Source organism: Leiobunum rupestre, chromosome 2 (genome assembly GCF_980474605.1).
Source record: "Leiobunum rupestre chromosome 2, qqLeiRupe1.1.hap1, whole genome shotgun sequence".
NCBI classification, from domain to species: domain Eukaryota; kingdom Metazoa; phylum Arthropoda; class Arachnida; order Opiliones; family Sclerosomatidae; genus Leiobunum; species Leiobunum rupestre.
The window spans coordinates 85,872,184-85,885,991 of NC_143385.1; the positions used below are offsets into that span (position 1 = coordinate 85,872,184).

The 13,808-nt window shown below is 34.3% G+C and overlaps 1 protein-coding gene across 1 annotated transcript; it reads right to left on the reverse strand.

Moving 5' to 3' along the window:
* Window positions 1-2,825: 2,825 nt before the first annotated feature.
* On the reverse strand, window positions 2,826-10,024 carry LOC149960203 (uncharacterized). The gene is made up of 5 exons (XM_090165192.1): window positions 9,943-10,024; window positions 8,574-8,706; window positions 5,918-6,019; window positions 5,035-5,167; window positions 2,826-2,953 (listed from the first exon to the last, which is right to left on the reverse strand). The coding sequence occupies exons 2-5, from the start codon at window positions 8,692-8,694 to the stop codon at window positions 2,911-2,913; spliced, it is 399 nt and encodes a 132-aa protein (XP_090021318.1). The 5' UTR covers window positions 8,695-8,706; window positions 9,943-10,024; the 3' UTR covers window positions 2,826-2,910.
* Window positions 10,025-13,808: the final 3,784 nt, after the last annotated feature.

Genomic DNA, 13,808 nt, shown 5'->3' on the forward strand with positions numbered 1-13,808 from the left:
ATTAAAGTTTCTCGCCTCACGGATAAAAAACAATTTGGTTCAAGGAAGAATATTGTTTGCCATATTTAAGGCTGTGTCCGGTGTTTTGGGGTATTTTTTTGGGAGCCCATATCTCTGAAACGAAGCACTTTAGGATCCATGTTTACAAGACATTTTTTACTCATAGAGACCCACAGAATGCATATAGAAAGTTTCGGTACTCTTATCCGTAACACCCTGTATAGTTAGACGGCTTTTACTCTATTTAGTGGACTTAAACCTAAATCGTATGTATCCCGTGTAAAAATATTGTTTATAGTTGTTGTAATTTATGTTATTGACCAATTTACAAACTATCCAATCCAAGATAAATGGTCCTACTTTCCAAACAGGAGCTTCCAAAGAAATTCAAAATGCTTCCAGATTTATATTTATTACTCCCACTTTCTTCCGGTTATGATAATGTAGTAGAAACTACTTGAATTGATGTTTCCTTGGAGACATGTAATGTTCATGTTACTACAGCCACTGAGACTATATAAAGTAGATTAACACTTGATACATCTGATCAGTTCTGACCATCCTCTTGTAATCTGAACTAACCGGCCCTCGTAAGTGCTTTTAATTAAGTAGTGTAAAAATATTTATTGTTGTTGTAAAGAAATTCAAAATGCTTCCAGATTTATATTTATTACTCCCACTTTCTTCCGGTTATGATAATGTAGTAGAAACTACTTGAATTGATGTTTCCTTGGAGACATGTAATGTTCATGTTACTACAGCCACTGAGACTATATAAATTAGATTAACACTTGATACATCTGATCAGTTCTGACCATCCTCTTGTAATCTGAACTAACCGGCCCTCGTAACTGCTTTTAATTAAGTAGTGTAAAAATATTTATTGTTGTTGTAATTTATGTTATTGACCAATTTACAAACCAAACAACGCGAGGGGTGCCGATAAGTACCACCTTTTATATTTTGATGCTAGTGACATCTATTGAAAAAGAGCTATGTACACTTTTAATTTTATTTCTATTTTTGGATGTTCCCCCAAATGCTAAAATCCTAATGTAATATTTTCACCTTTTGACAATTTTTTTTAGTCTGATAAAAGCAAAAGTAAATAGGGGGAAAAAGTCTGGCACTTGGGTTCAACCGCACGACGTCTTATTTGAGGGGTAAATTTTTTAGCTTCGGAAATTACTTCCCCCTTGCCTCTTTACAGGGACACAAAGGTATCGGTTGTACTCCGCCACGGTGAAAAATAGTTCTCTATAAAAGACGTGAATATTAAACTTTTGCTTTAGATAATTTGGTTAATTTAGTTCCTAAATAAAGTAGATATATGATAGAAACTAAATTGAGACATTTTAAAAATAATAACACGACTTTTGAAAAGAAATAAACTGTAACTAGAATAACGCTCCGTTAATCGTGGAGAGCGTGGCGCCATCTAAGAGCAGAGATCGGGACTAATTGGTAAATATACGATGTTAAGGCCTAACAATTTGCAAGTTTAACCGAAATAATAGCTATAGCTACGAGCTTTTTTGTTTATTTTACAATTGATATAGTAATTATTAATTGAAATCAACCATTATCAAAGGAAATAATGATCAGCATTTGACAGAGACTATTTGTAATCGCGAGGCGGTGACATGGTTGCCAGGGAATAACATAAAAAATTTTCATCTTGAACGCGGACCGGAATACCACAAATGCACTACTTTGCGCGTAATGCGCTAGCCTTATTGGTTAGAAATATCACGTGATCACTAGCTCTTTTAAAGGGTGTCAAGCATGGTGGAAGGTAAAATCTGAAGGCAGTGATAGACTTTCTCGATCCCCCTATTTACTTTTGATAAAAGTCAAATATTTTTAACTGTTTTTAAAGAATCAAGCGTTTAATAATCCAAATTTCTAAAATAATTTCTGGTAAGCCAATGGCAAAGGCTATGAAACAAGCATCGTCACCTTAAAATCAGGACTATAATAGGAAATAATATAATCATGTTTTAGGGTAAACGTAATTTTTTTCAAATATCAGAAAAAAAGGTTTTATATTGCTCAAGTAATAATATTACTAGTAATAATAATAATAATAATCAGCTATGCTAAAACCCAAGGCACCCCTTTAGGCCTAAGTCATCGAGCAACTTTTAGCCATTATCATCAATGAGACAAGGGGCTGAATTAATTTTTTTAGGGGGAAGGAGCTCATTGTTAGAGCATGAGGGTAAGTGGGAGCAATGCTACAAATTGTCTCAACATAGAAGCAATAAATACATTATTGGTTTAGTTTAAATTTAAAGTTCTGTTATAATCAAAGGTTCAATACTTCATTTTGAGGGTCAAGAGTTTAAGACAAGAAATTTTTAAAAACATGAAAATTGCTTTAAAACTGGCCTTGTCCTATTAAAATCTGACTATTGCTTAAAAACATACTAGATCACCTATTTTTGCTGCCAAAACCATTTTAACCATTTCTCTGCAATTTTTAAACGTTTAAAATTGCCAAAAAATAATAATTGCATGTTAAAAATACTTTTTACATAAAAGAATCCCTTGAAAAAAATTTCAAATAAAGTTTAAGGATGTGGCATAACACTGATTATTTTTTGTGGAATGGCCCTATGAAAATTTCAATGAACACCATTTCCTTCATTTTTAGTGCTATAAAACTTTTTTGTAATGCAAGTTCGTCAATTTTGTATATGACCAAATTGAGAACAGTTTATAATAATCAATGTAATAAATTTAGTTTAATAGGTTAAAAAATGTGAATATTTTTGTGTTTATATTTTTAATGTACAAATTCATAGACAAGATTTTGAGCTTTACAGAATCAAACACTTGAAAAATATTAAAACCAAATGAAAACTTTATTAAATACAACAAACTTCAAAATTGTTCATTTAAGAAATATCAACAGCATGACAAACAAAAGGCAACCTCCTGTTTTTTATATCTGAAAATAAATAAAAAGTTTTGAAAAAATAACAAATTAGGGGGCCCCATGCAGTCTGGTGGGCCAAGGTTTGAACAAACAAGGTACCCTTTTCATGCCATTAATAATGGATCTTGTTAGGGTTGTAATTACTATTTTGCACAAAAATATGATTGATGAATTTTTATTCACTTTAATTGTAGCTAAAAAAATTAAAATTAAGTAGTTTTGTCGCAGCGACTGAAATTTTCATTACCGAACTATGACAAGTGACATTTGGAGAAGACTTGTAAAAAGTCATTGAAATTGGACAAATCGTTCCAATGTTAGAGCCCTATAAAATAACAAGGAACTTAAATATATCCCTAAACGTTACTCAGTGGAATGGTAATTTTCTTCATTATTGCATATGGACTTCCTTTCTGGATAAAATTTTTGTTCATCCAAATTCCTTTTAATACGTTTTTCGTCTCATCTCAATCACAAAAATTAATTTTGAGACGCATACGGAAAGGGACTTTAGAAAATTTAAGCTTTGGGAAATATATTTTAAGTACTCTGGAGAGTTTATAAACTTACATAGAATTTGTAATCATGGATTTTGACTCTCATGGCGTTTCCTAATTAATAAAATGCTTTTTTATTGGATCACCTTTTAAGAAAAGTTTCTTAATTACAAAAGGGTCCAAGTCATAATTAAAAAAGGAGAACCTAGACTTTAAATTAATTACATTAAATTACATTAACTACAAGGAAATTAGACGCATAATATACTTCAGGCGTAAATTAAATCACCTATGGATTAAGTTCTTTTAAATAGAGATATTTCCTTTTTAAATACATTTAGTAACATATTCAATTTATATCTATCTGGCAGTTGATTCCAGAGTTGTATAGTGACAAATTTGACACTTTTCCCGCGAAATTCTTTGCACATTTCAATATAAATTTATTTTTGCAACCCCTAGTATAATTGATTTTGTTCATTTCTTTCCAGCCTTCATCAAATAGGCATTCCTTTAAATTTTAGCTCGCCTTATCCCCTTCTCTAGTAGAATTAAAATGGCAAGCATTTCAATGGAATTAAACTCCAATTTCCAGTCTAGTTGTTAATTCAGCTTTACGGACTTTAATAAAATAATGACCATATCTATTTACTAAAAAGGTAACTTGTGTTATTTACAATTTGGTCCTGTAGCCAAGATTAATTAGGCTTAGCTGATTGCTGGCATTGCCTCATCTTTTTGTTTGGCATGGGTTAGTTGTAAACATTGGTCTGCCAGAAATGTGTTGCGCTGGGCTTAGTCATGGGGCCCAAGCATAGTCAATGCAACAAAGCTTCCTATTCTCTATACATGGGTGTAGCACTAAATCCCCCTGAAAAATTTCCCCCATTTTATTTTAACACAATTAATTCCCCCCAACACTAGAAAATATCCCCCCAGACACTAGAAGAAATGCCTCCCAATAGATTAAAACAACCAGTTCTAATAAGTCACCACTGGGCTATATATAATTGTAACTAGTGAAATTGTACAAACTGAAATGGAAAATAACGTTAGTAAACATTTTTTTTAAATTAATACCTCCACAAATTTTCATTTCCGCAAAATAATTTTTACACAGAAATGTTTAGTAGCGTCTAAAGTTTTGAACAAATATATTGTGTTGGTGTTCACCCTTTTTTTAATTTTATGATACCCATAGTCGGGGTAACTTTTACAATAGCCAGGGAATTTCTGCTAGTGGGGGCATATTTTCTTCATATTTTTAGGGGAATTTTTGGTGCCTCTCTATATACATTTCTCTCTTTTTTTTTATTAAATGTTCAGTTTTTTACTCATTCCCTCGATGGTACAAGATAATTAAGCCCACTTTAATATCTAGGTCAAATGTATCAAAAACTGATTTCTCTTTCAGCTCGAAATATCTAGGACACAATCATTAATCATACACCCATTGAAAAAAAACGAGCAATTGATTTTATAAGCCAAGCAACACAATACAATTATACAAGCAGATTATAAATCAAACAGCAGGCCCCCTATTGTTGTGCATTTATCCAAACAAAAGTACTTCAATGGCTACATTTTCATACATACTTCAAAAGTGAGCACAAATGGCAGAACTCCTTTTGACAAATAGAACAGCTTCTTACACATTTGATGCAAATAGATTGATCACAAAATGAGCAGGTGATTAACCCACTTACTACTGAACATGCTTGGCATTTAACTGTAAAAAAAGGTAATTTTATTGTAAAAAAGAAATTATATGCAGCTTATATATGAAAAAGAGAACAGATCAGATAATTATTTATGTTTGAATAACCTATTTACAGTTTATATTTAAAGGACAATGCAAGAATTGCTAGTAATTTTCCAAAGCCTACCCCATTCGCGTGGGATTAAATTACTAATTTCATTATTATCAAGAGACATAGAAGAAAAAGAGTCTGCCTCGAGAGCCCTACCCAAGCTTCAACCATAGGTTTCCTGAAAACTTCGATCACCAACCTCCGTGGTACCCCCTATACCAGCGAGCCAATCATATTGTTCAAATTCAAAGTTTTTTAAATAGTACCCACGACACTAGTAGAAATTCGGGCAAACTCACTAATAACGCATTTTCAAAGTGCAATGCTACGCCTGTCAAATGTAATCAGGCGCGAGGGAAAAAGAACATGACGGAGAAATTGGAAATTTTCATGGCACACAGAGGCAGCGTCGAGGCAGACTCTTTTTCTTCTATGTCTCTTGTTATTATTACTTAGAGAAAGATAGTAACTACTATAGTACAAAATCAAGCAAAATTTTGCCCACACTTCTATGCATAGGACTTTAGGCTTAACTAAAAATTTTAAAAGATGTTGTACATTTTTCCGTTAAGAGTGGGATTGGTGTGTAATTTTAGTTTAAAATTACTCAAACTTACCGATTGGGTTTATATTTTTTGATTACTACTATCTTGTTAAAGAAATCTTACCATTAGAGTTTCCGGAATTATTACTGTCATTTCCAGAAACATAATTCACTGATGACTTGAATAGCATCTTAGAACCATCAACCAGCATTTTTCTAGTTCTATCTACAAGTTTCATGTAAAGAAACGTAAGAAACCTAGGCGTATTAAAGAACAGAAGTAGGCAGTGAGTAAGAGTTAAAATCTAACATATTACTGCATTGCCAGACAGTCAAAATTTTTTTTTTATATATCTCAAGGAGCAATTTCATTAGACAAACCTTTACGCTGAACGTTTTACGGAAAAGGGGAAGACAATTTCCAAATTTTCCCCTTCCAACGGCAGCATTCGCTAAAGCGTCTAACCAATGAAAAATGTACAAAAGAAAATAAGCGACTTTTGACGGGTTGCATTCTCCTTCTGTGGGGTGCTGTGTTTGTTGCTCCTAGTTGATCTCTTCATTAAATTAGTTATTATTCCAAGTAATTAAGTGTTAATATTTAATGATGTTTGTTTAGTACTCCTGTACTAAACAAACATAGCAAACTGTGTTCACAATTTAAGTACTGCAAAAATATTTTCAACGCCCCCTCATAATGAACATTTAAAATTGAAAATCCGACACCTAAATTACTTAACAAATACTCAAACCCCTCAATAGGTGTTTCTATAAAATACGGGAGGTCACATGTACATGTTTTTTCTACGTCACTAGATTTAGTTATTGATAATAAGAGAGCCTACGCTCAGTTGATAGCAATAAAGTACTAAAAAGCTTATGTTCGTGACCCAGATAAAAACGTTTTATGTTGTTAATTTTTTTATTATTTTATTACATGGAAACACCTATTGCATAGCACCATAAACTTTAAAATTATTACGTTTCAAAATTAAACATTTATTGTTTTACCTGTAAAAAAGTAATAGGTGAAGAATAAGTACTAACTTACGACTAATATAAAAATATTGATAATTTAGGTTCCAGTAAAAAACTTTCATGTGTTAAGTACCCCTGTAACATTTTGTACCTCCAGAAGCTTATAATATATATATATATTACGAGAGAAGTATCCATTCAAGTCATAAAAATGAAACTTGTACCTTTGGAAACTCGACGTAGATTCAGTGGGAGTTAATTTCCTGCCAAATTGAGCATATGTACACCTTATCACAGCTCAAAATTCACCACACTTTTTACTTTTTCTAACCATGTAAAATATTAAAATTAGACTGTATGTGTACTAATTAATCACTTATTTTCCTGATAGAATAGAAACTCCCTATATGATGAATATCACCTCAAATTATATTTTCTTCCAACAAGCATTTTGAAAAATCAACGGGAACTTGGGAAGGTATATGTTTCACATGAATAATAATAATAATAATAATAATAATCAGCTAGGCTAATACCCAAGGCACCACCTTCGGCCTAAGTCATCGAGCGACTTTTAAAGCCTTTAATTCAGGTGGACGGGTTACAATGAGTAGGAGGGTGGTGGCAAGCCACACGAGCCAACAGCTCCCTACACTTACTATTACCGTTAACCTCAACAAGTTTTAATGGAAGGGGAAACCGAAGAGCTCGGGGGGGGGAAACCCATTAAACCAGTGGGGAGAGAACATGTAAACTAAACTCAGCGAGTTTCTCAACACGGCTTAGAGAATTTCAAACCGAGTGCTTAAATTCAAAGTAGTTAAAGCACACCACTAGCAAACCAAATGATAAATTTTAAACAATATCTTGACACTCATTTTCTAAGTAGGTCAGTTTCATCAGTTGTTCTGACAATATTTAGATAAATCATAGACGAAGAACAGGTAAACCCTGGACACGCGATGTACGCCTCACAACTAAAAAAGGTTAGTGCCACAAGAGGCACTAGTCATCGAGCGACTTTTAAAGCCTTTAATTCAGGTGGCCGGGTTACAATGAGTAGGAGGGTGGTGGCAAGCCACACGAGCCAACAGCTCCCTACACTTACTATTACCGTTAACCTCAACAAGTTTTTATGGAAGGGGAAACCGAAGAGCTCGGGGGGGGAAACCCATTAAACCAGTGGGGAGAGAACATGTAAACTGAACGCAGAAGAAGTTGTTCCGAGTTTTCTAGACAACTATTTTTCATCATGGCGGAGTACAACCGATACCTTTGTGTCCCTGTAAAGAGGCGAGGGGGAAATCATTTCCGAAGCCCAAAAATTTTACCTCTCAAATAAGACGTCGTGCGGTTGGACCCAAGTGCCATACTTTCTTCCCTATTTACTTTTGGTCTATACACACCTCCTTCCTTACTCATAGGTAATTTGTGAACCGCTGGTGGAAATTCATTCTGAATTCTTTATAGGAGACTGACTAGAAGAGCATGTGAAACTTTGTACAGAAAAATCTATAAAACTAAGGTCCAAGGAGAATTACCCCTCTTGTACACATTGCTGACATGCTCTTGATTGGTAAAATAAAATGTTATAACAGAAAAAAATATATCAAAAGTAGAAAATTCTTTGCAGATTTTATACAATTAATTTTGTAAATCTGTAACTGTCCCCAATGTACTATGTACTTAAAAAACCCAACAAAGTGTAAAAATAAAATTATGTTTCATCTTTGAAAAAAGAAAAAAGAAAACATAATTTCCTCTACAAAATTAATAAATAACTAGACAAAAATTTTAATTACCATAAACATTCTGCATATCCTGAGGGTTACTGGTTTCTATTTGTCTTGTCTGAATAAGCCATTTCCTTTGAGGCTGCAGGTTATTATCATCATCTTCATCAGAGCGACCTCGTTTAGTCATCCTGAAACTTTTCTGAAATGAAATAAAACGTTAAAAGAAAAACAGTGTTACTGTTAATACCAAGAATGACTTAATGTTAACTGAGAAAATGAAGGCAGTATCCTATTCACCTAGCAATTTACGGAAGAAAAACAATGCCCCCTATCTTTTCCCAGCTAAAGGGGTAAGACGACACACTGTTCACCTCACAATCACTCTCTCCCTGTAGACCGAAAATATTGTTCATACATAATGAAATCCAAGGCTACAATTGTATCCAAATATTGGCCATTAACATGAATTCATTCTTGATAATACCTACATACTACCGTATCAGTTGCTACTAAATCAGGTCAAGGAACCCATAGCCAAGCAACATGATACGAAAAATTAAAAAATTATATACCATGACGTGCTATTTAACTGCTCATTGGCTACAGTGAAATAGAAGCTCTAGCAAAGTCAATTTTGCGTAATTTTACAAACTATTTCCCATAGCGGGGTACCCTAGATGGCACATTTTTAGGGCCGATGTTGACTATTGAGAGGCAAAAAACAGCTATAAAAACTCATGGCCCAACCTGCTTGACAAAAGCTTTAGCTATAACATAGATTAACCAGAAACTATTCAGAAGCAAGCCCTAATCAAAATTATTCTCAGTGAAGAAATATAAACCATGTATGTAAGTAATTATTTCAAAACTTTTATAATATATCTAATTTGTGACTGATTAAACATTGCCATCTGCAATTCCTATTTAAGACATTAAAAATCATTTTATGAATTTTTCAAATAGTGAAGTTTCATATAAAATATGTTCTATCATGAAAATGTGACAAAGTTACCAATAGTAGTAATATGGTACTGGAACAATCCAGATACAGGTTTTAAAGAACCTTATATTCTAATCCTTGGCACCAATTAGATTTATGAAAGTAAAATGTTATCATTAAAAACCGGGGAAGCGTGGTCCGAAATATTTTGGTGAAAATATTCGCGCCTAAAATTTTAAGTTTTATAGGTCCTGCTCGATTCTGACTCTAGTCTACTCTATGAAAGACCAGTCTCGGAAATAGCCATGGTCTGCTGGTCAAAGACCAGTTTATTACCTGGAGCAGTTTATTAAATAAAAAACTAGAGTTCACTGCTACCTAGGAGCAACAAACACAACACCCCACACAATGTGTTTGTTGCGCCTAGCTGCTACTAGAACCATATTATTAAATTTAAAAAAAAACTGGGAATATTAACACACTGGTCAAAAGTACCTTTTTGATAACTGGTGATTTCAGGAGTCCCGAAGACCAATTAGTAAAAGCAGTATTTCTGAGCCTGGTGCGGACATCAAAGGGGACTACTGGATAATACGCGTGAACTACTATTAAATTAAAATCATACTTTTGTAACATAATATTATGTTAGTTATGATTTTATTTTAGATAGAAGTGTATATTTAATTAAAGCTTAAATTTCACGTGCGTTTTAATATGTGACAGTACTGACCAGCCTTGGAAATAACGGTGGTCAAGTGGTCAAAGACCAGTTTATTAATTGCTCAGACCAGTTTATTTATTGAAAATTTGGGGGGTCACTGGTCACCGTGTCCAGTTTATTAATTCAAAATAAAAACAAAAAAATAGAAGGTGACCAATTCAATAATTCGAAATAATATAAAATAATAGGAGATGACCAGTTTATGAATTCAAGGTTTCTATTAATTTTTATTTCCCTATAAACCGGATTTCTATGTACCGCGACTCCGCGTACTACCGCCGCGGCCGCACGTCGAGGCTTTATGCAGAGTCCCTCGCTCGCATCCCACGAACGAGTTGAAACTGTCGAACCCCCTCTGCCCTCAAACCCTCAATCCTATAGTTCCCTTTCCCCCGAGTACGGTAGGCTACGCGGTAACAGACCGCGGACTCGGGAGCTACGGGGCCTAGAGCAGAGAGAGATAATACGGTAAATTACGAGAGTCTTCTAGGCTATGGCAGTAGTATTAGGTGAGATAGTACTATATTGTACTATTCTTGTGATACTAATAAAATAAAGTTCACTATTTTGAATACGTGTAAAATTAATGTTACCAACATAATCTAACTTCTAAACATGTAGTATAGGTTTTTTAGGCTTATAAAATGACCTTAGAACATTTTATATGAGACCAGTTTAATAATTCATAAGCTAGGGGGCACTGGTCACAAGGACCAGTTTAATAATTAATAATCTAAGGGGTCACTGGTCATAAGGACCAGAAACAAAAATAGCTTATTTCCAAGGCTGGTACTGACAGTCTGACCATGGTCTGACTGACCTTACGCGGTGTTTGATTTGCCAAAAATATACGGGAGTGATAACTAGCAGAGGTGGGCAAAAATGTTGAGAAAATTTCCAACGTGAACAGCCAGCCTTTTTTTCTCTGCTTGTTCAAGTGAGCGAGCGCTGACAGTAGGCGATCTTTTTCTCTCTCTCTTAAACTGAGCATGCTCTAGTTGAACGCGGAATAGTTATCTCAGTCGTTGATTGCTCAGCGCGCAGTGAGAACGATCCCCCCGATCGAGTAGCGAGGCTTTTCACCGTTGAGCGCTTCGTTTCGCCGAGAAAGAATAGCATCGAGCGCCGGGATAGTTTCGTTCGACAGAAAGCGATCACGACCCGCTGAGCGAGACAGCGCCTAGAGAGGGAATATTTTTTCACTTTTGAACTCTGTCTGCGCACTGAGCTTTTTTACGGTGAGCGACGGCTTAGTTCTCTCTTCAATGTAACGCTTACTGGGCGCCGAGAAAAAAACGCAAATATATATTTTTCCGTCTCCTATTGCTTTGCGTGATTGAGTTTTTTAGGTTTAATAAAATTAAAGGTTAAATTAAACCTAAAAAACTCAATCACGCAAAGCAATAGGAGACGGAAAAATATATATTTGCGTTTTTTTCTCGGCGCAGTAAGCGTTACATTCAAGAGAGAACTAAGCCGTCGCTCACCGTAAAAAAGCTCAATGCGCAGACAGAGTTCAAAAGTGAAAAAATATTCCCTCTCTAGGCGCTGTCTCGCTCAGCGGGTCGTGATCGCTTTCTGTCGAACGAAACTATCCCGGTGCTCGATGCTATTCTTTCTCGGCGAAACGAAGCGCTCAACGGTGAATAGCCTCGCTACTCGATCGGGGGGATCATTCTCACTGCGCGCTGAGCAATCAACGACTGAGAAAACTATTCCGCGTTCAGCTAAAGCATGCTCAGTTTGGTGCTCTCTCTGAACCAGATCAGCTTACGTTCGTATTTACAATGCTCGCTCTTTCCGTACGGATTTTCAAAAATGAGCGCTCACAATTTTTGCCCACCTCTGATAACTAGCAGACAACCGGCAGTTGTTCCGTATTCCTGTGGTACCCGTGTAAAGCGCCACCTAACGCTTATTGGGTTTAAAAACAGACGCAAAAACTTAAGCGGATAATTTGAAAAATGCGTAGTACGTTTATGACTTGGAAATTTAATTATAAATATTGTTACCCAAGTTTTTGTGATTTTTAAGTGTTTTCTACTAAAAATCAATTTTATTTGGTAAATGTTTTTAAAAATTTGTGCTTTTACGCATTGCAATAACTTTTGAACAAGTAAAACAATACCGGAAAATGTTTCATTCCATAAGTAGGATTAAATTATAATATTATTTAGATAAATATTAATTGTTATTTAAAATCTTTACATAACTATAGGTTTCCTTTATCTAAACCAACAATACTTTCTCAATGGATAATTGCTTTAAATCGCGAAAACTGGACACCTTCAAATCATGATTTCATTTGTAGTGATCACTTTTTAGAACGTGATATACAAATTGTAAATGGCAAAAGGTGGGTCATGCCAAAACTCATTCCAACTCAGGTTTTCTTCCTATAAAATGAAAACAAGTAAAAACAGTCTAAATAATTTTTGTTACACCCACTTGAAAGTGAAATAGAAAAAACCGGTGATGCTAACCTCTTACCTTTAAATTTTGACCACGGATCATTTCGTGTAGGTTTAATTATGTTATTATAATATGAGCGGGATCTCCTTTTGGTTTTAGCCAATTTGGTTAAGTTGATATGAAGATATATTCCTCTCTCTATAAAAGAAATGTAGTCTAAGAACTAGAAATTTTACCATACCTACAGTTGAAACAACTTTATTACAGAAATGTTATGGTGAAAATAATAACGATGAACGGTTTCAAGTTATCGAGTCCATTCAGGAACCCTCCAAAATAACGATTTTTCCTGGTAATAGCGGAATTCCTACTTCAGTTGAGAAAAGCTCTATCAATTTAGATGATCCTTTGACGGTTACTTTTTCGGGTTGTGTGGACTCATCAATAGCTACGGTTCTACATTCGGTTGAACAGAATTCAGTAACTTCCATTAGGTCACTGTTGAAAAGGAATATACTTCAGATATTTCAAATACAGTAGGCGAAATAGAAGATTTCTTAGTAAGTTATTGCCCCTGAAAACAAAAACATGTTTTGTTTGATTCAGTAAATTAATTTAAATATTATTAAAATTATTATTTCAAGGACAATAGCCTCATACCTTTTGAAGAAACATCCATTTCATAAATATTCTATTTACTTTTATTTACAATTTAGAAACTCATAATTATATAGTCAGAATATTCCCATAACAAGCCATAGCCACATCACCTGTAAATGTAAAGTACATTAAGCCTTTGACAAAATATGATTTCGTCAATTAGAATTTTTTTATTTAAAAAAAAAAGATCATCTGCTGCTTTTTATTTGGGTTTCGAAAGAATGAATTGACTTATTTACAAATTATAATGAAAATTTACCTTATTTTAAATTATCACAGCCGAAATATTCGAGAATCACATCAGATTACCTAAAAGATTACAAACACTATTCTCTATGCACGAACACATGACGATTTTTTTATTTTATCACCTAATCGACAGGTGTCGCCTAAAAGTAGTACCACAGGAATACAGAACAAATGCCGGCTGTCTGCTTGGCGTCGCCTCCGTAATAACCGCCCGTAGAATCTTGGGTCTATTTCTTTATTATGTCTATGGACTGACATAAAAAAGAAAACAAGTGTAGTCTGCTTATATTTCTACTTCGTGTTGGTGGGTTTGAACATT